At 42.6% G+C, this 23,967-nt stretch overlaps 1 protein-coding gene and 1 pseudogene across 1 annotated transcript in view; both read left to right on the top strand.

Moving 5' to 3' along the window:
- Positions 1–23,967, top strand: part of LOC136652226 (zinc finger protein 420-like) — a 398,747-nt pseudogene that overhangs the window by 107,302 nt on the left and 267,478 nt on the right.
- The window catches only part of TGFBR2 (transforming growth factor beta receptor 2), a 67,565-nt gene that overhangs the window by 39,828 nt on the left and 3,770 nt on the right, over positions 1–23,967 (top strand). The window contains exons 4-6 of the mRNA XM_066628361.1: positions 12,012–12,811; positions 14,022–14,163; positions 22,225–22,352. Of these exons, the coding sequence (XP_066484458.1) occupies positions 12,012–12,811; positions 14,022–14,163; positions 22,225–22,352 (1,070 nt within the window). The remainder of the gene's footprint in view (positions 1–12,011; positions 12,812–14,021; positions 14,164–22,224; positions 22,353–23,967) is intronic.

Consider the following 23,967-nt stretch of genomic DNA (forward strand, 5'->3'; position numbering starts at 1 on the left):
ACTGGGTAGTTTTAAAAAGGTCTTGAAAGGTAATAAGAGAGGAGACATCACACAGATGTTCCAGAAGGCCGTTTCAGGCTTAAGTGACAGCAAGGCAGAAAGGACAGAAATATTTGAAAGGGCAGGAGAGCCTCAGCTCCTTGAGGGTGGTAGAACTGGAGGTGCAACGCTCAAGGGCACGAGTGTAGTAGGATAAAAGATCTGAAGGTAGGAAGGGACAAGGCCTTGAGAAGTGGCCTTGGATTTAATCAGATTTTTAACTATAATTACTGCTACTATCATGTTGCCTGCTTGCTAATGTGCTGCTCTGTTGGTTTTAATACCTCATATTGATTTTGATTTTATTGATCTTAATGTTAAATTGATTGGTGTTTTAATATTGGTTTGGATTTTATTTGTAACTCAATTACTTCTGTACATTGCTTCAGGCATTTTGGTTTGTTGTGTGTGTGTGTGTGGGGGGGGAATTAAACCAGCCCAAAGTACACGGAAGCAGCAAACAGCACTTCTTGGGTGGTGATGCTCCAAATGCGTTGCAAATGTTTGCCCGTTTTTCAGTACGTGCGTGATCACTGCCATTCCCGTTTTCTCACAAATGGGTTTCCCCCACCTCCATTTCAGCTGTAATCTTTTGCTTTCTTTGTAGATTGGGCTCGTTAGTAAAATCAGTGGAGTCACGCAGGGGGTGCAGGCTGCACTGCGAGGCTGACGCCACTACTTGCCCAAATTTTAAAACGCTTGCTATTTTCAAATAATACCATCATGTTACATACCAATTGATGCATAATTTTATGCAGAATGCAGTGAAACAAACCACGTTGAAATATCTCTATTCTATCAAAAGTTATAGCCAAAAAACCAACAGGGGCGGGGCAATGGTATATCACCGCGCCCACTACCCGGGTGTTGCCCCACCCATTTCATGGGAGGAGGCCCATCATGGGAGTGACTTGCTGGCCTCCCACACTGAGTGAGTTAAATCCTAGTGATGCCACTGAGTAAAATGAAAGGCATATGTGCTTTGAGTTTGTTCGTTTTTGCATGCAGAGCATACCACACACTCGCTTTTTTCCCCCACCTGGTCAACAGATTTCTTGTGCATTAGAAAGCTAGTCCAGCAGTGCTTATTTATGTGAGCAATCATTGTTTCACTTGACTAATAGCAAATGTAATCCTATGTTAGGACTCCAGGATCCACATTCCAAAACTAACCAACACACCCTTGTGGACTTTGGCTGGTCTCATCTAAATTAGTCACGTTGTACTTGATTCTCCTTAAGCTTGCAACAACCATGTACAGTCAGCAAGCTGGAGCTATTTCCTGTCTTAATGCTTACAAAATTTGTCCCAGGAATATATCAAAGGCTGTATTCTCATTTCCAGTAAGAATGCGTTCTTCTATAAAAACATGCTGTAGGAACTGTTAACTGTAAACCAGTGGTTCTTAACCTGGGGTCCATGAATGGGCTTCGGGGGGCCCATGAACAGGATGCAGATAAAATAGTATATGTATGTGTTTGGGCACTTTTAATATTTAACTCAGTATTGTCAGCCTTGACCAGCTGCAGCCCTCATATTTTTTATATTTCGCTTGCTCCTATGCATTTGTCCATAGCTGTCTTCAGATTCTGAAAGCAGTAGTACCACTGCCCTAAATGGATATACTGCATCTGTTCTCATAGATTCGGAGGGTTCATTGGATCACTTACTCTGTAGTCTGCTGGACACTTTCATGGGAGTCAATTCTATCAAAAACAATGACATGTGCTTCTAAGTAAGCATGCGTAGGATTGCATTGCATGTGAACCTACAACTTGGAATATAATGCAAACTGATCCAGTCCTTCTTGACTCTCTAATGAAACAATAAACATACCTGTTTAGAGCACAGGTTGTGACTAGGTAGATGTTGATTGGTTAGGAAAAGTGAGCTTGAGGGTATAATGCTGGCAGTGTATTTACTAGAGGGACTAGGTCTGCTTTGATTTTGAAAGATGCCTACAAATGAGTCTAGGGGAATGAGAATCATAGCTTTGGAAGGGACTCAAAAGGTCATCTAGTCCAACCCCCTTGCCTGTAGCAGGAAATTTTTGTAGAGCATCTCTACCAGGTGCCTTTCAATGATTTTGTCACGTAACAAGGACAGACTTCATCCTGGGAATGGGACTGTAGCTCAGTGGAAAAACAAAGTTTGTATGCAGAAGGTCTTCAGTTCAATCGCTGACACTACCACATAGGGCTAAGAAAAGACTTTTGTCTAAAACCCTGGTGAGCTGCAGCTAGTCCGTGTTGACAACACTGAGCTGAATGGACCAATAGTCCTATTTGGTATAACACAATTTCCTGTGCTCCTAAACAGGAAAGAAGTGGGAAGGAACTTATGACCCCTCTTACCCCTGTGCACCATTGAGGTCAGCTTTAGATAAACTGTGCACTTTAGGTAAACTGTGTCACAGCACTGGACATTAAGGGCCTCTTATCCCTTTCTGCTTTTATTTCATTATTTGAACAAGCTGCAGGTCCGCTTGACTTGATTGCACCTTCCTCCAGTGTGAATAGATTGTTTTATAATCACTATAATTCGTACATATGAATATATCATGGGATTGACCATGTTAAAATACTGTGATGAAGTCCCTCATGGTGACATACTGTGGCAGAAAGTAAGGTTCAAGTCATAGGCCTGTAGAATACTCCACTTCCAGCCTTCAGCATTTTCATCTGCAAGCCACTTGTTGGTCAGCTGCTCTTACAGCAAAATCTGACTGAGTCTGCGCATCACTTGCAGAAGTTTTGCTATATGTGTAACAGACTTCAAAATCCTCTGCCTGGATTCCCTTTTTTTTTTCTCTCCTCAAAGCAAGCTTGTTTTGAACCTAAGTTTTGGATATTGTATTGTCAGCTAAATTGCAGCAGGCAGTGGTGTATTTCACAAGTAAATCAGTCTGTTGAATTTTATAAAACTGGGAAGCCACAGAAAATGTTTCTATAGAGTAATGACTTGTCTGTTCTAAGTGCTGGTGCAATGGCTCCTGCGCCAACCTAGAACATCACAAACATGCCATAAAGCACATTTGCAACTACTGGGGAGGCAGCAGAGCCAGCAGGAAGGCCTGCTCTAGACTGCTGTCACTGCATCCAGACCCCTGGACTCCCACAGAGGTAGGAAAATTGGGAGGGCAGCATTTCAGGGTGGGTGGGGTAGGGTGGAACAGGGGTGGATCAGACCCAGGAGGAAGGCAGGATCAGCGGAGAGGCCTCAGCTTTATCATAACCTCCTTCCCAGGCCTGAACATCCTACACCAGGGGTGCTCAATAGGTGGATCGCGATCTACCGGTAGATCGCGAGGCAAAATGAGTTGATCGCGGAGCCCTGTCTCTCCAAACTGTTAATATGTCAGTTTCGTCTAGTGACTAGATGAAACTGACATATTTAGCTGACACTAAACTGAAACTGACACTTTAGCGGCTCTTCAGGCATGCAGCAACAAAGCTGACGAAACTGACTAGACTCCAGCAGGGGCTCCATACATTAAAGGGGGTGTCTGTCAGACGCTTCCTTCCCCCCTGGTAGATCTCCGGGCCTTGCTGGGTTTCAAAGTAGCTCTCGAGCCAAAAATGTGTGAGCACCCCTGTCCTACACATTGCTGCTCGTATTTGTGCCAGCGATTTAATTGATGCAGATCTGAGTACCCCATTGGGCAGGCTGGAGCATTTCTTGGAGTAAGGGGAAAAATATCTCCTTACCTTGAGATCTCCAGGCTACTCCTTACCTGCACTGGAGACAGTGTAGGCCAGTGTTTCTCAAACTGTGGATCGGGGCCCGCTAGGTGAGACCTGAGCCAATTTCAGGTGCATCCCCATTCATTTCAATATTTTATTTTTAATATATTAGACTTGATGCTAGCATGGTATGTGACTGCATTTGAGGAAATGTTTCAGACCTGTACTTTTAACAGGCTACTATATATATTCTTTCAACAATGACAGTCAGTGGGACTTACTCCTGGGTAAGTGTGGGTAGGATTGCAGCCTAGGATTGTTAAAAATGTCCCTGCTTGATGATGTCACTTCCAGTCATGACATCACTACCAGTGGGTTCTGACAGTTTCCCATTCTAAAAAGTGGGTCCCCGTGCTAAATGTGTGAGAACCATTGGTATGCTATACAGCAGGTTAGGATTGGGCTGGGAGTGACTCAATTGTTGTGATATTTTTAGAAGGAGAAGGGAGAAAGAAACTTCAGTTTTTGGGGATCAGGAGGGTTATCCCTTTTGAAAAGACATTTAATTTTTGGAAAATAAGTTCTCAGATTTGTGTACCCAAAATTACTTATGTATTTGTAAGTCACAATGGTTGATGAAGAATTGATCTTGAGTTCATATTTGTTTGAGATTTGAACATACAGTAATTAGCATGCACACTTGTCTTAACTTGGCGGGATGAGTGAATAGTTGTTTAAATCGTGTAGGATTGTACAGTTATTAAGGGCAGTTTTTCAAGTTGTCTTCTCTTAAGTGTGCCTTAGGTGGACAAAAACTACCATAAGTTTCTCCTTTGGAGGCTGATTGGAAGCATAGACAGATGTAGAGGCCAAGCCTAGTCACTTTGCCTTCACTTGTGACTGAATGTTTAATTAAGACCTGGAGGGACCAACCTAGGTAGACCAATCAAGGGTCACGCTCAGTATAAGGCAGCTTCTTATGAGTTTGGGTGCATGATATTCAGAGGACAATGGTGATATGCAGCTTGTTGACAAGCAGATCTGCAAGACTTATAGGATCCTCTTTTCCTACCCACTTCTGCTCTGGTTTTACTTTCCCCTTTTGAAAAATTTTATTAGCAGAGTAGTGGCGTACTCTACTGCTTTGGAGACTGCAACTCTGAACTGAGACTGCTGTGATCCTATAACCTTCACTGGCTAGGTAGTGTTCAAGACTGTAGGCAATTCCTTCTTTGTGGCATCCTCTATTCAAGAACAGGTCTCTACAAATAGAGAGGCCCAATTTTTTGAGACGTGGGGGGGGGGGGTCTGTATTGTGGTGGTGTCTATATACTAGTTTGACTAGTTAAGACTTACTCAAATGAAATGCAAAACTTCCTCTTTGTAACCCTTTAATTCAATGTACAACTGATGTATTGTCAGTCAGTTTTACTGTTGTGGATTAGTGTGCCTTTTAAATGAAAACAGCTCCTTTGGGTTGCTTGCCTGGTTAGCCATGGCAGGAAGACAAATGATTTTTACAGTATCAGACATGCGGTTTCCTGTCTGTGTTTAACTCTGAGCAGAACATCATGGCCAGCTGGTCCACTGCTCCTCCAGACAACTAGATAATAGCCTGTAATAATGTTGTCTTTTGGACTGTCATCCAGATGCACCCTTCATGTGGCTCTTGTCCCATGCGTGCGCACTGCTGGTGCTTGTTTGGTGAAGTGTGGATTTTCCTGTTTGTTTATGTAGATTTTCTTTCTGCCCTATTTAGTTCAGATAAGAGTGTCCGTGCTTTTCAGTTGTAGCGTACAGATGTCAGCATAGTGAGCGAACACCAGCATGAATGAATTTTGAATCAAAGTGGTGGTATGTTATATTTGTTCATCCGGTGGGAGACTTTTAAAATTTTATTTACTGTCAATTGTGATCGCCACGCTGTGTTGAAGATGTTCTGAAACACTGATTTGCCACTGAATAGCAGAAAGACATGTATGTTCTGGGGCTTAAAGAAAGAAAACCATGAATACAACAGCAGGTTCAAATTTCCCGAAGAGGCTAGACGCTAGCTTCTAATGAAATAGCTCTTAGCTACAGGCAACTGAGTTTAAGGAACTGTCGTCCTTAATCTTGTGAAAACTGAGATTGCAAACCTCAGTCTCTAAAGGCACATTTCTTTATATTTAAACTGGATTGTCAGTAATGGTAGTTATTGAGAGCCTCCCAGAAACCTGGATTTGAAAGTATTTGCAGTGGGTAGAGTTAAACCAAGAGCATGCTTCAGTTGTGGATTTTGACTTTTAAACTGCCACTTTGGAGGGGGGAAAACCCAAGCTGGCACCCAGTAAGTGCCAAACAAAATGAACATAATTCATTTTGATGCTTACAACTTTGAATCATACTCTAGAAGAGGTGTTCTCAAACTGTGGGTCTGGGACCCACCAGTGAGTTGTGACCCAACTTTTGGTGGTATGTGAAATTATTAGGGCAGATGAGGTTATGTCATCAAGGGTTAAACAAGCTGCTGTTGGAGGGCGCACTGCTTCCCAATCACAATTATAGCCACACCACTTGAGGGAGCCCCGATCTAGAGTCAGTGTGAGATGTTATTTGAACTGGTATGAGCTCTGAAAATTAAATGGCGTGTATGTCAGAGATTCTTGAAGGGAACCTGATCTGAGACTGATTGATACATGGTGGTGAGGATATGGACATAAAATTAAAATAGTGGAAAGCAACATGCATCATCTGGAGCTTGAAATGCAATGGTATTTCAGTGGGGAAAGTGTCTTTCAAAGCAAAGTTCCAATACAGCCTTCCATAATAAGAATCTTGCTAGATTCATCCTCTGTGTACCAGTGTATGTCTGAATTTTTTTTAATCTTGAAGGAAACGGATTCATTTATGATGATGATTTGTTGTCATCCCAGAAAAAGGAAGCTAACTAAGCTTGGTTACAATGTTTTGTAAAAGAGGAAGAAAACATCTTATTGCCCCAGATGACATGTGTTAGAATTAGCTTTGTCTGCTTAGACAAAGTCTAGCTGTGCGGGAATAAAGCCAGATTTTTTATCAAGTTGTAGCAGAAGGGATTTCAGTAATTGCAGATGGATACAAACTGTAACTAATGCCAGCAAAACAATAATTTTGCAAACTTGTGTGGGACGGGTGCTGAATAATGTGTGTCATCGGGGGTGGGGGGTGGAATATAGCTAGACTAAAGTCATTGATTTGTTCCAGAAAAATTGTCAGCAAACAGTAGCAGATATGCTAAATGTACAATAAAGGATCTATTTTATGTAAAATGTTTGTTTCTAAATGATTGTATCAGTATTTTCAAAGTGTGTTAATAAATACGGGTGTGCACCTCTTAACAGGGATATTTCTCCAGTCCCCATTGTTATGTGATTAGGTCATTAAGTAAACATTCAGTTCAATCTACTAGCTGGCTGCACAGGCTACTGGAGATAGATTGACTCTTCTTTGCATTAAGAGCATCTCTTTTGTGTAAACAGATACTCTGCTGCAGGCTATGGGAGACAGGATTACCTCATTAAGAGCATCTTTATTGTGCTTTGACCACTGTCATATATGCGGTCCGTCATTACGTGAACTGTTAAGTGGCAGCTGCCTGTAGTCAGTTGTAGTGGCTTGCGTCCATGTCCAACAAGTCAGGAGGACTTTGCCCCCAATTGTAGCTTAGGTAGTCAGCTATACCCATATTCATCTATTATCCATGATTGTACTGCTTTCGGTCCCACTGAGCACAAACCTTACATGAATTCAGGATTGTAACAGTCTTAATGTTGTGTATGGAACTTTGAATACCTCTGAGGGCCACACTACAAGGGTGCATGAGCACATGCTCCGTAGGTGCACTGCTAACCAGAAGGACCTCCTTTTTCTTTAAAACTGCCACAGTCCTTGTTAGATTTGGAGTCCATGAGGAGGTACTAGTTTCTTTCCCCCATGTCTCCCCACAAAACCCACTCTGCTCATGCAACAATATACTCCAGAATCACAATTATTACTTCAGCTGGGCAATATTCCAAGGGGGGGGGGGACTGCTAGTGGTGGAACAATGAACATCTTACCCCCCCCCACCTTGTACATGCCAGTCTTAACCAAAATTGGCACACCATGCAGTTGTTTTAAAAGAAAAAGGAAGTTCCTGTGGAGCATGTGTTTGGCACTAAGATGTTATCAGAGCAGGAGTCTACCCTGTCTGATAAGCTACCCTTCAATATGTGGCATGTGCCTTGTCTCTGAACTCCAGATAAATGGGAATTGGTTGTGTGAAAGTTCTCTTTGCTGATACCAAAGAGTTTCTTCTAAATATACTTCTTTTCTACTAAGGTTTTTTTTTCTTCCTTCCTCAAACACGTTCCAGCTTGTGGTATGTTAAGAATCGGGACAGGCAAATGTGATGGCTCTTTGTTCAGACAGGAATACTTGTTCATGACAGTCTACCACTTCTTTTTTTTCTTTTTCCCCTGATGTGCTAAATGAACTTGAACCCATCTATAACTGCTTAAAAGTGACATTTGCTTCTTGAACAAATGCCCTTGGAATTTAGGCTTTAATTCTGAGTTTGAACAGGTGTAGAAGTGTTCCAAATGTGATTTTTTTTTTTTAAATTGCTTATGGTTACAACATGGCACAGGTCTGTACACAAGGCACAGGAAAATATGGCTGCATTTTCAAGGGGAGGCATTAAGAACATAAGAACAGCCCCACTGGATCAGGCCATAGGCCTATCTAGTCCAGCTTCCTGTATTTCACAGCAGCCCACCAAATGCCACAGGGAGCATACCTAATGCTACAGGAGCATTTATGCTACTGGTCACATGACAGAGCAACACAAGCACTTTCCATGCCAACTGCAACAGAAAGGCAAGCACACAGGGAATAAAGGAGTTTTTGGGGGGCGGGTGGCACCTGGAAATGTTCATTGCTTCTGTAAGAAACTCCAGGGAGGGGCGGAATGGAGAGCCCACGTTCCTGGAGGAAAAAGTAGAGAATTCTTTAGCAGTTCTGCCGATGTGTCCTTAAAACTTATGACTCCTTGTGCTAAAAATCTGATGTGATTCACCCCCCCCCCCAGTCTGCTAATATTTCTGTTTTTCTAAGAGGGTTTTTTGTTTTTGTTTTTAATTTTTAACCTGTTAGGTCAAAATACAGGTCCAGCCTTGTTATACACTGATTTTTTATACATGGATTTGACTCAACACTAATGGCCACTGCATATGAGAAGGAATATGCTGATCCCTGGAGAAGGGGAAAAAAGCATCTCTTTAAAATCAGTTTAAAAAACTGAACAGTCCTTTAACAATAGCCTTGTTAGTGAGAGAGAGAGAGAGAGGGCAGCTGGCTGACAATCCATCAATCCTTCTCTCTCCAGGCAACCCTTCCTTTCCAGGTGACCCCTCCTGAGTACCTGAAAGAAAGATACCTTGCATTGGTGAAGGGAGGGGTCAGAGGGAAGCATTTCTAAGCACCTTGAGAGAGACTGTTGGATTGTTCTCTTAATGACTCTATCTTAACATCACAAAGGTCAGCAAGGCTGTAAGACTTTTGTTTTTTTTTAAATGGATTTGCTATAGTGCATTTTTTGCCAACCACTTGAGTGCTTGGAAGGGAACCCATGCGAATAATGAGGCTCAACCTGTACCAGTTTGCCACAAATGTATCTTTTTAAAAAGATTTGTATTCCCCTTGTGAGCAAGATGTTTGAAGCAGGATGCAAACATTCAAAATAAAAATACAGTAAAATATATTTTTTAAAAACTCCATTAGCATCAACCCAAAATGGTAGGGCTGGGGTAAAGAGTTAAGCATGCCATCTCCTATTACTTCTCCACTTTGTTTCATCTTCTAAGTCAGGAGTCTTCAAGCCCCAGCCCGGGGGCCAGATGCGGTCTGCAGCAAGCCTCTTTCCAACCCACAGCCAACCTCTTGTCCCCTGAAAGCCTCTGGCCCACTCAACTGAACATGACCAGAACTGTACTCTAATAGTGTCCGGAGGGTCTTCTGAGGGCCAGAGAAGCTGAATAAATCAGCCCATTCATTCATTTAGTCACTCATCTATGTTCCATCACTAATTTAGTTATTTAAACTTTAAATTTTTTTTCCGGCCCTCCACACCACGCCAGATACTTGATGTGGCCCTCTGGCCAAAAAGTTTGGAGACCCCTGTTCCAAGTGATTTTTTTTCTGTACAAATAAAGGCAATAGGTTACTGTTGTACATATGTGCAAGCAACATTTAGTTTGACCCTAATCTGCTAGCAGATGGATCATTTCCCATTCTGCAACCTGTGTCATTGCATTGCAAGCTGTTGACCTTTACCGTCTGGCTTCTTGTATTCTGGAACCCTTGATTAATGACTCGGGGGCCCACTCCCATCCAGTTTTCCAGTGCCAGAGCAACCATGCCAATGAGGCACGCGCTACAGCCTGTCATGGGGAGGCAGTCACGGAAGGTCCTCAAGGTAATGGAACATTTGTTCCCATACCTTGGGGCTGCATTGTGGCTGCACCGGTACTGGAAAGTTGGATAGGATTGGGCCCTCGCAGTCCAATCCTAAGTAGCGCTGGTGCAGCCAGGCTCCATGGCCTGCACTGTTTCCAGCTCTAGTTGGGAGCAGGCTGGAGGTCTCCTTGGGGCAAGGGGATATTTTTTTTCCCCCTTATCTGTAGTAATGCCCCGGCCTGTCTAATGGGGCAGCTTGGACCTCCTCCAGTTGATTAGTTGGCAGAAGTCTAAGCAGCCCAGTGTCAGGCTTGCTGGCCCAAGATGGGGGTTAGGATATGGCAAAGGAGGCCTCCACCGATCCTATCTCCCCTCCTGGGTCTGATCCACCCCATGCTACTCCACCTGTGCGGCTTACTTGCCAGGCATCATGACATGCCTTGCAGCACATTTGCAACACCCTCTGCTGGCACAGGAACCCTGCACCAGTGAAACTCCAGTTTGGCTAGCGATCTGAGTGACACTTTTAGGTGATTTTTCTAAAATATGAGTTCAATATTCATTAAAAGAAAACAGTGTTCCCTACATAGCAGAACATGGTTCCTTGTCAATAGTGTATTGTCATTTTTCCTATTGACTTCTTTCCCATCTGGTATTTTAAATCCCTGCTGTAAACAGAGTTGGTGGAGACAACCAAAGAAGTGTGCTTGCACAAGCTGCTCATTCCACTGTGGTTACAAGTTCTATTGTGGTACGAGATTTTCAGCAATCGCATAGGGAAGTGGCTCAAAAAATCGGAAACACTCATCTCAAAGCATACACGTTGCTTTATTTAACCAACTTGGTAATAAGACGAAGCATCCTTTGGGTCTAGACTAAACGTTGTCAGTGTGTGTGATTTTTTTTTTTTGGTTTGGTTTTTTTAGCTTTTTTGGTTCTGTGTGTATGAAAGCATCTTGCCGAACAGAGCTGTTGCATCAGCTTCCTCTTTTATCATATATTGTCTCAACCCTATGGCTACGAGAATGAGACTGTGCCGCTTCTAGTGCCATGCTGCAGTGGCATCACTAGGGTTTGTGTCAGCTCGGTGCAGGAGGCCAGCATGTCACCCCTGTGATGGACCTCCTCCCATGAAATGGGTGGGGCAACACCCAGGGCAGTGAGCGTGGGGATGCACCCTGCCCCCACTGTTTTTTTGGCTATAACTTTTGATAGAATAGAGAGATTTCAACATGGTTTGTTTCGCTGCATTCCTCATGAAATTATACATCAAATGATGAACATAATGATATTATTCAAAAATACCAAGATTTTAAAAATTTTGTCTAGTAGTGATGGCGTCACCCGATGCAGCCAGCACCCCCGCACTGCCCTGCTGATCACGTGGCTGAGTCACTTTGGGACCATTAACTGTTCAGTGGTGTAAATAAAACCACTACTGTAAAGAGCCAAAATAAAAAAAATAGTTCCCTTTTTGGTCACGTTACAATTTTAGTAATAAATGCATTGTGTGGATTAGCTTGCTTGCTTGCTTGCTTGCTTTCTTTCTTTCTTAAGAAACAAATATGTTACCCTCAACTATGTAGTCTAGGTGAGCTCACCTACCACATATGAGGTGGGATTTGGAGGTGTGGCAGGATGCCGCTGTTCAAAAAATAGAGAAGTTCAAAGCACTTTTAGGCATACAAAACTAGTTCTGCAGTTCTATGGAGCTATAATGAACTACCTATGTGAACTCATCTTCAGTTCCTTCTTTTTTTAAAAAAAAAATGGTGCTATCCCATCATAGCACTTCATATCTAAGCAATAATTTTTTGTATTCTTTGCTTCCAGATATCAGCTCAAGTCTGCCAGATGTGAGGGATGTGATTTACAAAGTTGCACTCATAAGTCTTGTCCCGCTGCTTGTGATTGCCATGGCTGTGATCTTCGTCTTTTATTGTTACCGTATTCAGCGGAGGAGGAAGCTCAACAAGGCGTGGGAGAAGAATGCAAAGTCCAGGAAGCATAAAGACTGTAGCGATGGTTGTGCCATGCTCGATGATGACCGCTCGGACATCAGCTCCACTTGCGCCAACAACATTAACCATAATACTGAACTGTTGCCCATTGAGCTAGACACCCTTGTGGGCAAAGGGCGGTTTGCAGAAGTCTATAAAGCAAAATTGAAGCAAAACACATCTGAACAGTTTGAAACCGTGGCTGTGAAGATCTTCTCCTATGAAGAATATGCCTCATGGAAGACGGAGAAAGACATCTTTTCAGACATAAACCTAAAGCATGAGAACATCCTACAATTCCTTACCGCAGAGGAGCGGAAGACTGATCTAGGCAAACAGTACTGGTTGATCACTGCCTTCCACTCCAGGGGGAACCTGCAGGAATACCTCATGAAACACATCATTAGCTGGGAGGACCTCTGGAAACTGGGTGGATCTTTGGCTCGAGGCATTGCCCATCTGCATAGTGACCATACGCCTTGTGGACGACCCAAGACACCGATTGTCCACCGAGATTTGAAAAGCTCCAACATCCTAGTGAAAAACGACTTGACTTGCTGCCTCTGTGACTTTGGGCTGTCACTGAGGCTGGATCCTACTCTTTCTGTGGATGACTTGGCCAATAGTGGGCAGGTGAGCTGTGGCATGGTAGAAAAATGAGAGAATGGGGCTAAGCCAAGTGGCTAGTCTTGTGTTTGGAAAAAGAGCTTGCATATTGCAAGAGAGCTTGTATATTGCAAACAATATTGCAAGATGTTGCATCCTCTGTGAAGCCTTATCAGTAAGAACAGGACTACCCTATGTAGGGGTGGAGGGCAGATATTGTCCCCACTGCAGTAGTGTTCACAGCAATGGTGTCCACTGTTCATCTTTATAAAGCAATAGAATAGATTTTCTTTATAAATGAATAGAAGCTGTTCATTTCTATAAGAGAAAGTAAAGGGGGTACCCTTAGAGTCACCATTGAGGTAGTGGTTACTCCTTCTTGCCCCTGTTGACCACAGGTATTGAGAATTGAATTCAGTCCTGCCTGCATAGCTACATAGCTCCTGAATTTTGTTTTTTTGCAGAATGTTGAGAAAACATGCTGGAACACTGGGGCTTTTTAATATAGGGTCAGGATGTCAAATTTGTTTCATGAACTGAAGTTAGCATTCATGGTGCCTGTTAAGGGCTGAAAGTGATATCATTAAGCAGATAATGGCCAGAAATAAGCACTTTTTTTCTCACACAGAAACTCATTTGCAAATGACAGAAGAAAAAATGTGCAAATCTTATTCATTTTTTTTTTCAAGATATGAAAGAGCCCAAATATAATGGGGCCAGATAAATTGGTTCAGGGGAGCGCATTTGTTTGACACCCCTTATACAGAGGCGGGATGGCTGAGTGATTAAAGACTGGACTGTCAACTGGAACATCAGCAGCTCAGGAGTTTGAAACCCCCGTGCTACAGAACGGGATGAGCTCCTGTTACTTGCCTCAGCTTCTGCCAACTTAGCAGTTTGAAAGCATGTAAATGCAAGTAGATAAATAGGTACCACTTCAGTGGGAAGGTAACAGCATTCTGTGTGCTTCAGTGTTTAGTCATGTTGGCCACATGACCATAGAAGATGTCTTCAGACAACGCTGGCTTCCTTGGCTTGGAGACAGAGATGAGCAACGCCCCCTAGAGTGGGCACGACTTTGCAGGGGAAGCCTTTACTTTTACCTTTATAGAGAGAGAGAGAGATGTTCAGAGTAATGGGAAGTTGTCCATGTGCTGTCGTATTATGTTAAGTTTCTGAATAGCCTGCTGAAGGGCATTGAAATAAATTTATCCGCTGCTTTTTAAAATGCTTTCAGGTTGGCACAGCAAGGTACATGGCCCCTGAAGTCCTGGAATCCAGAATGAATTTGGATAATGTGGAATCCTTCAAGCAGACTGATGTGTATTCCATGGCTTTGGTTTTGTGGGAGATGACATCTCGCTGCAATGCTGTTGGAGGTACCTGTGATAAGAGTTGCGTTAGCCCCCATAAGGCCATTTTTTTTAAGCACCAGATGTGATAAAATACAGCCCACCTCTAAAGGTTGCAGAAATATGTTGAGCTTTTTTATGTTATGCCTCACTCTTTGTCCTAGAAGTGCGAAGTTGTTTACATATGGTTCCCAGGTAGTCTCCCATCGAGGCAGCTAGATCTGCTCACCTTTGGGAACAGAAGATACCATGTGTTTTGGACCATTCTCCACAACACTTAAACAATTTCCTCTATTTTAGTAGTAGTCATAATACAATTGTTACCAACCCACAGTGTTGGAATCTGTTCAATATGACCATTGCTTTGGTAGCATGTGTAGCACAAAGAACACGTGAACAGCCAGAAAAACCCTTACTGTGGTTGTCCACGCTTACCCAACAGGTGGTGATTTCCATAAGGCTGCCTTGAAGACTGTTCAGAAAAGTCATCTGATTTAGAACATGACATGTGACACCCATTCTAAAATACCTGCTTTGACTGCCAGTGTATTTCCAGACACAGTTCATTGGTTTGCGGTTCTGGCAGTGAAGAACACTTTTTAACCTGTTTAATACATTGTCTTTAGTTTTAAAAGCACTTGGACAGTAAAATAGGACAGATTCTATTCGACAGCAATACAAGATAACTTTTCAGCCTTATTACTTCTTTTCATATTAATCAAAACATCAGTTTTAATAATACAGCAAAGGAATGGCTGTGCCAACAGTGCATGTATTGTTTGGGTTCTGCATGGGGAAGTAACCTTTCTGCTAAGCTGTGCTTCACAAATGACAGCTGAATTAATTGGACACATTCTAGCACATGTTGGTGTACAGTTACCCTAACTACCCATACAGTATGGTAATTTTCCAGATAAGCCTACAAAGTTCAGTTTGTGAAAGTTCCATATCTTTAAAAAAAACTTTATTAAGAGTGAAGCTTCTCCATGAGCAAACTGGATATCTGTTTTTGCACAGTGGGCATCCTCCACTTGCCCTGTCTAGGGGTGAACAAAACAGTAGAGAAATGACGTCTCTAGCCAATGGAATGCTATGTAGACTTTTGCCCTAAACACTGTGTGTGTTGCGTAACTAAGGGGGGGCAGAGTGTGCATTGCCCATGGTGCCATGCCTTGAGGGGGCTTTTTCCAAAAACTGGAAGTGTCTTTTGGAGACATCTAAGATGTCATATGGGGGGTGTTTAAAATTTTTTGTGCTCCCAGGTGCTTTAGCTATGTTACTGGGTATAGGCTCCAGAGACTGTGGGCCCAGTCCTATCCAACTTTCCAGAAATAGTGCAACCGCAACGCAGCCCTGAGGTAAGGGAACAAGTGTTGCCACAGCTTGAGGAGGCCTCTGTGACCACATCTCCATCATAGGATGCAGTGCATGGCCCATTTGCACAGCTGCACCAGCACTGGAAAATTGGATATGATTGGGCCCTGTGTGAAGAAGTTCATGTAAAGATATCATCCGTTTGGGTGGGGGGGAATGATTATTTTAAGGATTTCAGGCATACAAATGGGTAAGCTGTTTTGTGCTCCTGCTACATTTTCTAATTCACTGGCTGGTTTGTAATCCTCTCCTTTGAATGCAATTAAGAGCGGATAGGATTTTTGCCTTCTGACTTGTAATTTTTTTAAATTTTTTTTTTGCTTATTGCATTCAGCAGCTTGCCTTTTTAAGGCACATGTAAGCTGTTTGCTCAAGCAGCTGCTTTCATCCTGACTGACGCTGGAGGTCTCTTCCTGTTTCTGTTTGATGAGCACACCAGAATAGTGCCCAGGGAAAGCCCAACCCTCACTGAAGCTCAACTCAGGAAATTATGGACCTGCCTAAAATTAATACAATAAGGATTTCATCAGGAAGGAAAAGTCACGTACTGTTTTAGCTAGGAAAGGGTGGAGTCCCTCACAAGTCTCTCTGAAAAGGAAAGAAATATGACTTAATCATTGCGTTGCACAATACAAGAGTAGAATACATATACAAATATATGTTGGTTAATAAATCCAAAATTGCCCATTACTGGTTAGTGGCCATCCAGGATACAATGGTGATTATTTAGGCTAAATAAGCAATAAAACTAGATCAGTTTAATTAACGGCAGCCCAGTCCTACCTAACTCCATATTCTAATAAAGTCTCATCAATGGGATGCATGCTGCATCCTGCAGGGGGGTTTTGAGCCATAAAGACTTCCTCAGGGTCAGTGAGGGAACATTTGTTTCCATGCCCCTGGGTAAGCCTTTGCTACCTTGCTGGGTCTGCTCAGACCTGTGCCAGCGATATAGCTGGCACAAGTCCAAGTGGACCCTGAAAGGGGTATAGTATATCAGTGGCGCTGCTGCCCCCTCATTCTGCCCCTTCCTGGCCTTGTTCTGCCTTCCTCCCCACACCAGTCTCCCCCCAATTCCTTTCCCTCTCCGTTTTGTTCTGCCCACTGCACTCCTATACATGGGTAAGTATGCCCACTCCATGCCCACTGTCCACTGCACTCCTATACAATGGGGAGTAAGCCCCATTGAACAGTGTGGGAATTACTTCTGAGTAGACAAGCATAGGATAGCACTGTAAGTTACAATGATGGCTGGATTGTTAAAAATGCTGCAGATCACCTCTGTAGAATTCCCCACCCCCCATTAGTAAACTAGCAACACTTCAACTATAAATCTGAAGCTTGGGTTACACATGTAAGGTAATATATAGAAAAATGTACAGTTATGTGTTTGGTGTGTGCACGCACATATGCTTGTGCCATCAGACCTATGGGCATGCATTCTTTGGTGTGTCATATAATGTTCATAATGTGTCATTTCAGTGGAATAACAGAAGCCTCCTGAATATGATGGCCTTTGGGTCTACCGAGTTGAATCATTGATCTCTCATTAGCCTCCATGCTGTGGCTGCTGAGCTTGCCACCTTGGGATGTTACCCCTGGTGCTTTAAAGTACTGATTTGGGAAATGGATTGATTCAATGATAGCCCAAGGAGATGCAGAGTGAAAAGGGCCGAGATCTTGAATTAGGGGCAAGACCAGCATTGGTGCAAACCATTTCACAAGATGAGAAGTGTATACTTCCTGTGTATAGTAGTTTGTAGAGTTTTAGCAAAAAGTTTCAATAGAACAATCAACCATAGTAAAAAAGGATAAATGTTCCTACTTGTGTATGGGTGAGGTGCACTGAGGAAATATGTAAGAGAGACTATAACAAGCCAAGGAAGCTTGAGAAAAACCCTGCTATTTCTATCTTGGTCTCTAAACTAAGACAAGAAGGGGGCTATAACATAGAGGGGCCAGATATGATAGGGAGAAACAACTTCAAAGTGCAAGTATAGCTATCCATACCTGTCACTGTTGAGAAGGCTTCCAGGGGTTCAGAAGTTTTGCACAGCTTGTGGAGATTCTGATTTGATAGAACAACCCCCTAAAAAAGTATCTGCTTTAGGTGCAGCCCACATTACTGGCCAAAACAACCTACTGGTCACACCTGCTATAACTGGGCAAAGAGGCACCTACTCTTGTATTTAGCAGGGGGAGAGCAACTGTCTCTATTCAACCCAGCATGGCATCTTTTCCAGTGGCTGTTGCTGGCATCTGTTCTGTATTTTTTTTTTTTTTTTTAAAGAATGTGAGACCTTGATGACCAGGAACCATTTAATGATCTAGTTCTATGTAAACCATTTTGGAACTACTTTGTTGAAAAGCAGTACTTAAATACTCTTAATTATAATGTAAAACACCCCAATATTTATTGGAATTTTGGGGTCATCTCTACATGCAGCTCTGGTCGTAGGAATTTCGTGATGTCTAATATTGTGAGGTACTCAATGGGGGTTTCCCTCTTTATGGGCTACTGTGTGAGCTCTTTATGGGCTACTGTGTGGGCTACTTGATTCCTCTTTATGGGCTACTGTGTGAGCTCATTGGTGAATAGCATCTATATGGGCACCAAAATGATTCTTCTAGCAATAATCAAGGGGAGTGTTTTTCAGTGGGGACAGCCAAAATGCATACAAACAGGAGGTGGAAGTTCTCACAATACAATGAGAGAGGAATTTCCAATGGTATTACAACATCGATCTCCCTCTTCCAAAGTACATGACACACATGAAATGGTATCTTATTGCAAGCAGAATCCAAGATTTTTATGAGCTTGACCTAAGTGTTGAGAAAGCCATGTCCATGGTCCATATTGTAGTCGAGTAATGTGCTTAGCATCAAGAAATAGTCCAAGAATTCACAGATGCTAATAGGGATTATTCATGCTGCTTTCCACAATTTACTCTCACAAGCTCTTGCACTTGGCATATATTATCCCTGCACCCTAAAGCAGTGATTCCCAACCTTTGGTCAGATACTACCTTCTTAAGGAGGATAGTGACCTGAACCTGAAGCTGTTTCTGGGATCTTGCCACAACCAAACACTGGTAAGTTTTTTTAAAAAAACCTTTTGTACTTGCATGCGTGTGGTGGTGGTGGCGGCCGCAGCAAGAACCTGGAAGTACTGTACTAACTGCACCTCCAGGTCCTCGGTTGGATCAGTGCTGTCCCTAAGGGGGTAGCATCTGAAACAAAAACATGACCCACAGGTTGGAAAACACTGCCCTAAAGGATCAGACTAACAGTGCAATCTTGTGCACTCCTTACTACTACAAACAGTGCAATCCTTAGTACTCAGTAGTAAGTCACATTAAGTTGAATGGGGTTTAAACCCAGATAAATGTGTGTAGGGTAACAACCCTACAGGAATTTTTATTAAAGGGGGGGGCAAAACCACTGGGATTTTTGTGGGGTAAGAATGGCACTAACAATTTATTTGGTCAGTGAAATAGTGTGGGCAGGGTGCCATTTTTACATCCAAGGCCTATTTCTCTAACAAAGAGACTCTGTTTTGGGAGTGATTGTGAAATGTACAGGTGTGTTACACAGCTTGTGAGGTGAAGTAAAGGTTTACTGAATAAAGTCTTCATAGCATCCCAGTTATTTTTAGCCGGCATTTGCTTAAAACAGAAATCACACACAGTGTTTAATCTATACACACAGAAGCCGTAAGTAGCAGCGTAGTTGTAGGTGAAAAGTCGCCCTCAGAAAAAGGCCAGCTGCGTACTTGTTGAGCAAAACGCTGGGAAGTGTGTATGTGTGGGAAGGAGGGTATAGTTTGCTTGATGTTTCACTGGAGTATAATTTAGAAGTCGTATTTAGAAACACAGTAATGCCGCTTTTGGGAAAGCTTGAACTGCTCCACTGCCCTGTTAGCTTGGTATTTCAGTCAGCGCGACAGCTGTGTACCAGATGTTACGCTTTGTGAGAAAGATCATTCCCATCCAAGCTTTCTGCCTTTGCAACCGACATGGATACTGTGAGAAAGAAAAGCATGGGGAGCATTAAGTGATTCTCCAGCCCTCCTATTTTTTTCAGTACTTTTGTTGCCAGTGCATGACATCAGTCGGAATCAGCAAATTACCAGGGAATAATTGGGGGGGGGAATACCTTTACAAAATGTTTTCTCTGCCTTGAGCTTCTCTAAAATAATACTGCAGTGCCTGAAAGAGGGTTGGCTTTGCTGAAATAATCAATGCCTTTGGTTTGTGTATAAAAGTCATTACAAACTCTATGTGTGTGGGGGGGGAGGGGAGAGAGAAAATTTTGGTGTTTTTGGAGGAATCACAAGGAAGGGAAAGGGCTCCCTCCTTTTAGATCAGTCTGATGGGAGGTAGACTTCATTTTTCAAGTGCTAAATAGTTTCTGGGTTCAGGGCCCAAATCCACTGTGAGCTAATAGTCATAAGGCCAGATTCAATGGAAAAGACAGAACTTCCTTTTGCCGTGTGCTAAGATTACAGATAGAATAGCCAAGCAATATAGTTCAGAAGATAATCAATCTTTGTATGAAAATGGCAGAAAAACAGAAAACAGAGGTGCACATTTTCATCTAGTTGTGCAACATCTAACATGAAAGTGGGGGGAGGGAGGAAGAGAGAGGACACTACTGCTAATTTCTTCACATTTCTAGAAAGTGTAACAAATTCCTCTAACTAAAGCATACTTAACAGAGGTAAGTTCCATTGAGTTGCAGGAGGACCTATTCCAATATACAGTGTTGCCTCGCAAGACGAATGCCTCGCGGAATAAAAAACTCGCAAGACGAAAGCGTTTTGTGATTTTTTGGTGACTTACAAGACGAATTTTTCTATGGCCATGCTTTGCAAGACCAATTTTTTTGCATTTTTTTTTGGTTTGTTTTAAATCGCGCTTCACAAGACGAAAATTTCGCAATACGAAACGACTCGCGGAACGAATTAATTTCGTCTTGCGAGGCACCACTGTATTTATAGATTTGCAGCCTAGGGAATTGCCAGGGAATACATTCCATTGAACATAGTGGGGCTTACTTCTGAATAAACTCGCATAGGATTAGCACTATGTAAGTGCAGAAACTACTGTCCTGCCCTTCAGCTACTATGCGTGTCTATATTAAATGAGAATTGTGCATAAGTAGAAATTATGAGCAGATTTACCAATGTGTTTAAAAATGGGAGATACTGGCCTTTTTTTGTCAGAAGAGAGGTAGGCAGTCTAAAAATGTCCTTTATTGTGTTTCAAGGAAAACTTGTTTCTTTAGACTGACTGCAGAAAAATATAGCTTGTATCTATTTTTGTTATCTGTCTCCAAAATGTGTTGCAATTTTGTCCCACATCCCTTCATGTCAAAAATAGAGAATGTGAAATTATCTCACCCAGCCTGTAGACTAGCAAGTATGTAGATTAGCAGCGCACCACTGCAATTGTGTGTTTGGCCTGAAAGGCGGTATAAAAATAAACATTTATATTTTTTCATGTAATACACGCTTGGGCTCCTCCAGTTGAGGCTCAACAAAAATGATATGTGACTGATTCTTGGTCAGCATTGGTCAACAAAGATCCATTACCCTTTTCCAATACAAATGATTCCAGGATTGCAGCCTTGTTTGTATTTCCACTGTGAATACATTCCCTAGAGTTTGTTTCACATTTTTCCCTCTTTCCAACTTTCCTCAACTTTTTTCTAGAAAGAAATAATACATAGCAGAAAAACCATTCTCTTGTATCTCCTTCCAATGTCAGCATCATTAGGCATGTCAGTAAATCCTAGGTATGCTTTCCAAGAAAGTGTAGGGATTTCTACATTATACGGAAATTCATTTTCATTGCTTCCCTTCTGCTGAGTTTTGCATAGGTGAAATATTTTATCTTTTATTTGAAACTCACAGTTTTTTCCCCATGAAGTACACAACATGATGAACATAAAAGTAGGGGAGAGGGAACCATCTTGTTCTTTATCTGCCTTAGTTCAGTTTTGTTGGCTTGTCTGCAGCTGTGGATCTCCCACCTCTTAGCAAAATCTCTCCAAACCTGAGCTTCAGCATTATCAAAAGTACTGAGACCTCCCATTACTCAAACTTAGTGCTTTGTGGGTGGTTATGTTGTTTTCATCTGCTTAAAAATCTGAGGGTTTTGCCCTGGCTTGTTCTTGTTTTTAGAATTTGGTTTTATTTGCTGTTTTGAAATATGTCATAATTGGCTTTTATCCCTCAGCAAATAGAAACGAGGCATAGGTTGTTTTTGGCTGAGCCCTGTCTTTCAGCCTTTCTATCTTGCATGGGTTCTGTCCAGAAGAAAAAAGTCTGCACAGAGGTCTATCTTAAGAACTCTTGGTTAGACCAACTAGGAGAGAATTTAACAGGATTTAACAGAATTTAAGAGAAAAGTTGAGACTTAACAGGATCAAGGTTTTGAGTTGAGGAAACCCAACCCAGGCCCGTCTCTGTCGTTGTCAATATGCATTGGTAAGGTGGATAATGATGAAAAGCAACTAGGCAGTCTTGGAAGTCGAGAGGAGGAAATGGAGCTAGAAAAAGAAGCAACAGTGCTTTCTTTGTTGCTGGTCAGATGGCAAAGTTGAAGAGCAATTAGCAGATTTGGCTTCTGTCAGGGATCATAAAACAATCCTGTATGATTTTTGCTTGCAAGCTGAGCTAAGTATCCTTGTGTTTGCTTATTCTCTTGGCAGAGGTGAAAGACTATGAACCGCCCTTTGGTTCAAAGGTGCGAGAACATCCTTGTGTTGAAAGCATGAAGGACAATGTTTTGAGGGACAGAGGGAGACCAGAGATCCCCAACTCATGGCTGAACCATCAGGTAAGAGCATCCATTGTGTTGCCTCATGCAGGGCTTGGCAGAAGATGACCCTGTAGCTAATGGTCGCTCCCACAGGGATCTAAAGTTACTTCTGAACCTTCTGCTTGGCCCCTTCCATCTTTGACGTTTTAATATTCTTTTTCCTTCCTTCCTTCCCAGCTCCTGGGAACCCAGGTCTAAATCACAGCCTAGTTTTATTGGACCCCAATGAGCACTACTTAGTTTTGTGCATGTAAAAACAGCCATTTGGTGTTTGTACAAACTACCATTTTGTGATGGCATCACCATTTTGTGTAACTTGCTTCATCTCCCCAACCTGCTGTTCCATGCTGGTAGCTCCCAAGACTCTTGGGGGGGGGGGGGAATAAAGGAAACAAATTCTTTTTTCTTTCTGGAAGCCTAGTCCACCAACCATCAGTCCCTCCATTGACCTTGCATTAGCTTGCACCAATCCTTTATGCAGGTAATTTGTGAAGAACTGTAGGAAATAGCTGCATATTGCCATGTCTCTGCTATTCAGTTGCAGTTTGCTGGGGCAAAGCAAAGCAAAGCTGGGGTAAAGCATGACCTGTACTGATCATGGCAAATGCCAGTCAGAATTACAGTGCAAACTGGTCTCTGGTATTTGCTGTTCATCCTTTTGCCAGATATTTTTTGTGCTATATTAGCTCTTCCATATTCATTTTCCTTTTCCTACAGTTTCATTTTTCTAATGAACCGATTGCTCATAGTGCTAAGTTCTCAGATGGAGTTTTCACAGCACTTCCCTCCCTTCTCCTCCTTAATGAGATTTGTTGCACTGCTGATTTCAAGTTAATGTTTAATATTTAATTTAACTTTAATGTTGATAATTTCGGTGCCTGCAGAAAATGAATATTGTTTGTATACTTAACAGCAGCATTGTATTGTTGACATCTGTCAACTTCGCCCACTAGGTAAATTATGCAATTAGTGCAGAACTTAGTGAAGCTTTAAAGAGAGGGAATGCAATAATTTTTACCTTGACCCTGTTTAATGTCACTTCTTGAGACCAAGGAGAGAATAATTTTCCTCCTTGATAATAGCTGGGTTTTGCTGCATAATTTCTTCTGTTGGGGGGGGAAAAAAGGCCAAACACTTAAACGATTAAATGAATTAATATGTCTGAGCAGAGAAAAGGAACCACAGAGTGCTCCATGTGATTCAGGCCTGTATTATATCCTGTCTCAAACAGAGCTAAGATTAACCCTTATGTTACAGAATAGTGCGGTGGTCTTCAAACTGGTGGATTGCGACCCACCAGCCTGAGAACACCTGCCTGTTTCCCTTTAAGGGGTAGAGGCAGGGGGAAAAGCAGCGACGCAATCCCCAGGATCGCAGGGGAAGGGGGGCTATTTCTAAACTTAACTAACCCGCTGCCGGGGTCCAGGGGTACAGGGAGCACCATGGAGCGCACTGCAGAGCTCCCCATGTTATAGCAAGTGAAAGTAGTGGTCACGACACGGAAGTGGGTCGCAATAGCTACTTTCTACAAGCCACAGGGAGCCCTGCAGAGTGTTTCACGGGGCTCCCCACACACACCCCCAGACCCTGGTAGCAGATACGTTAAGTTTAGAAATAGGCCTCCCCTTTCCTC

Source organism: Tiliqua scincoides, chromosome 5, assembly GCF_035046505.1.
Source record: "Tiliqua scincoides isolate rTilSci1 chromosome 5, rTilSci1.hap2, whole genome shotgun sequence".
In the NCBI taxonomy this organism is placed as follows: Eukaryota; Metazoa; Chordata; class Lepidosauria; order Squamata; family Scincidae; genus Tiliqua; species Tiliqua scincoides.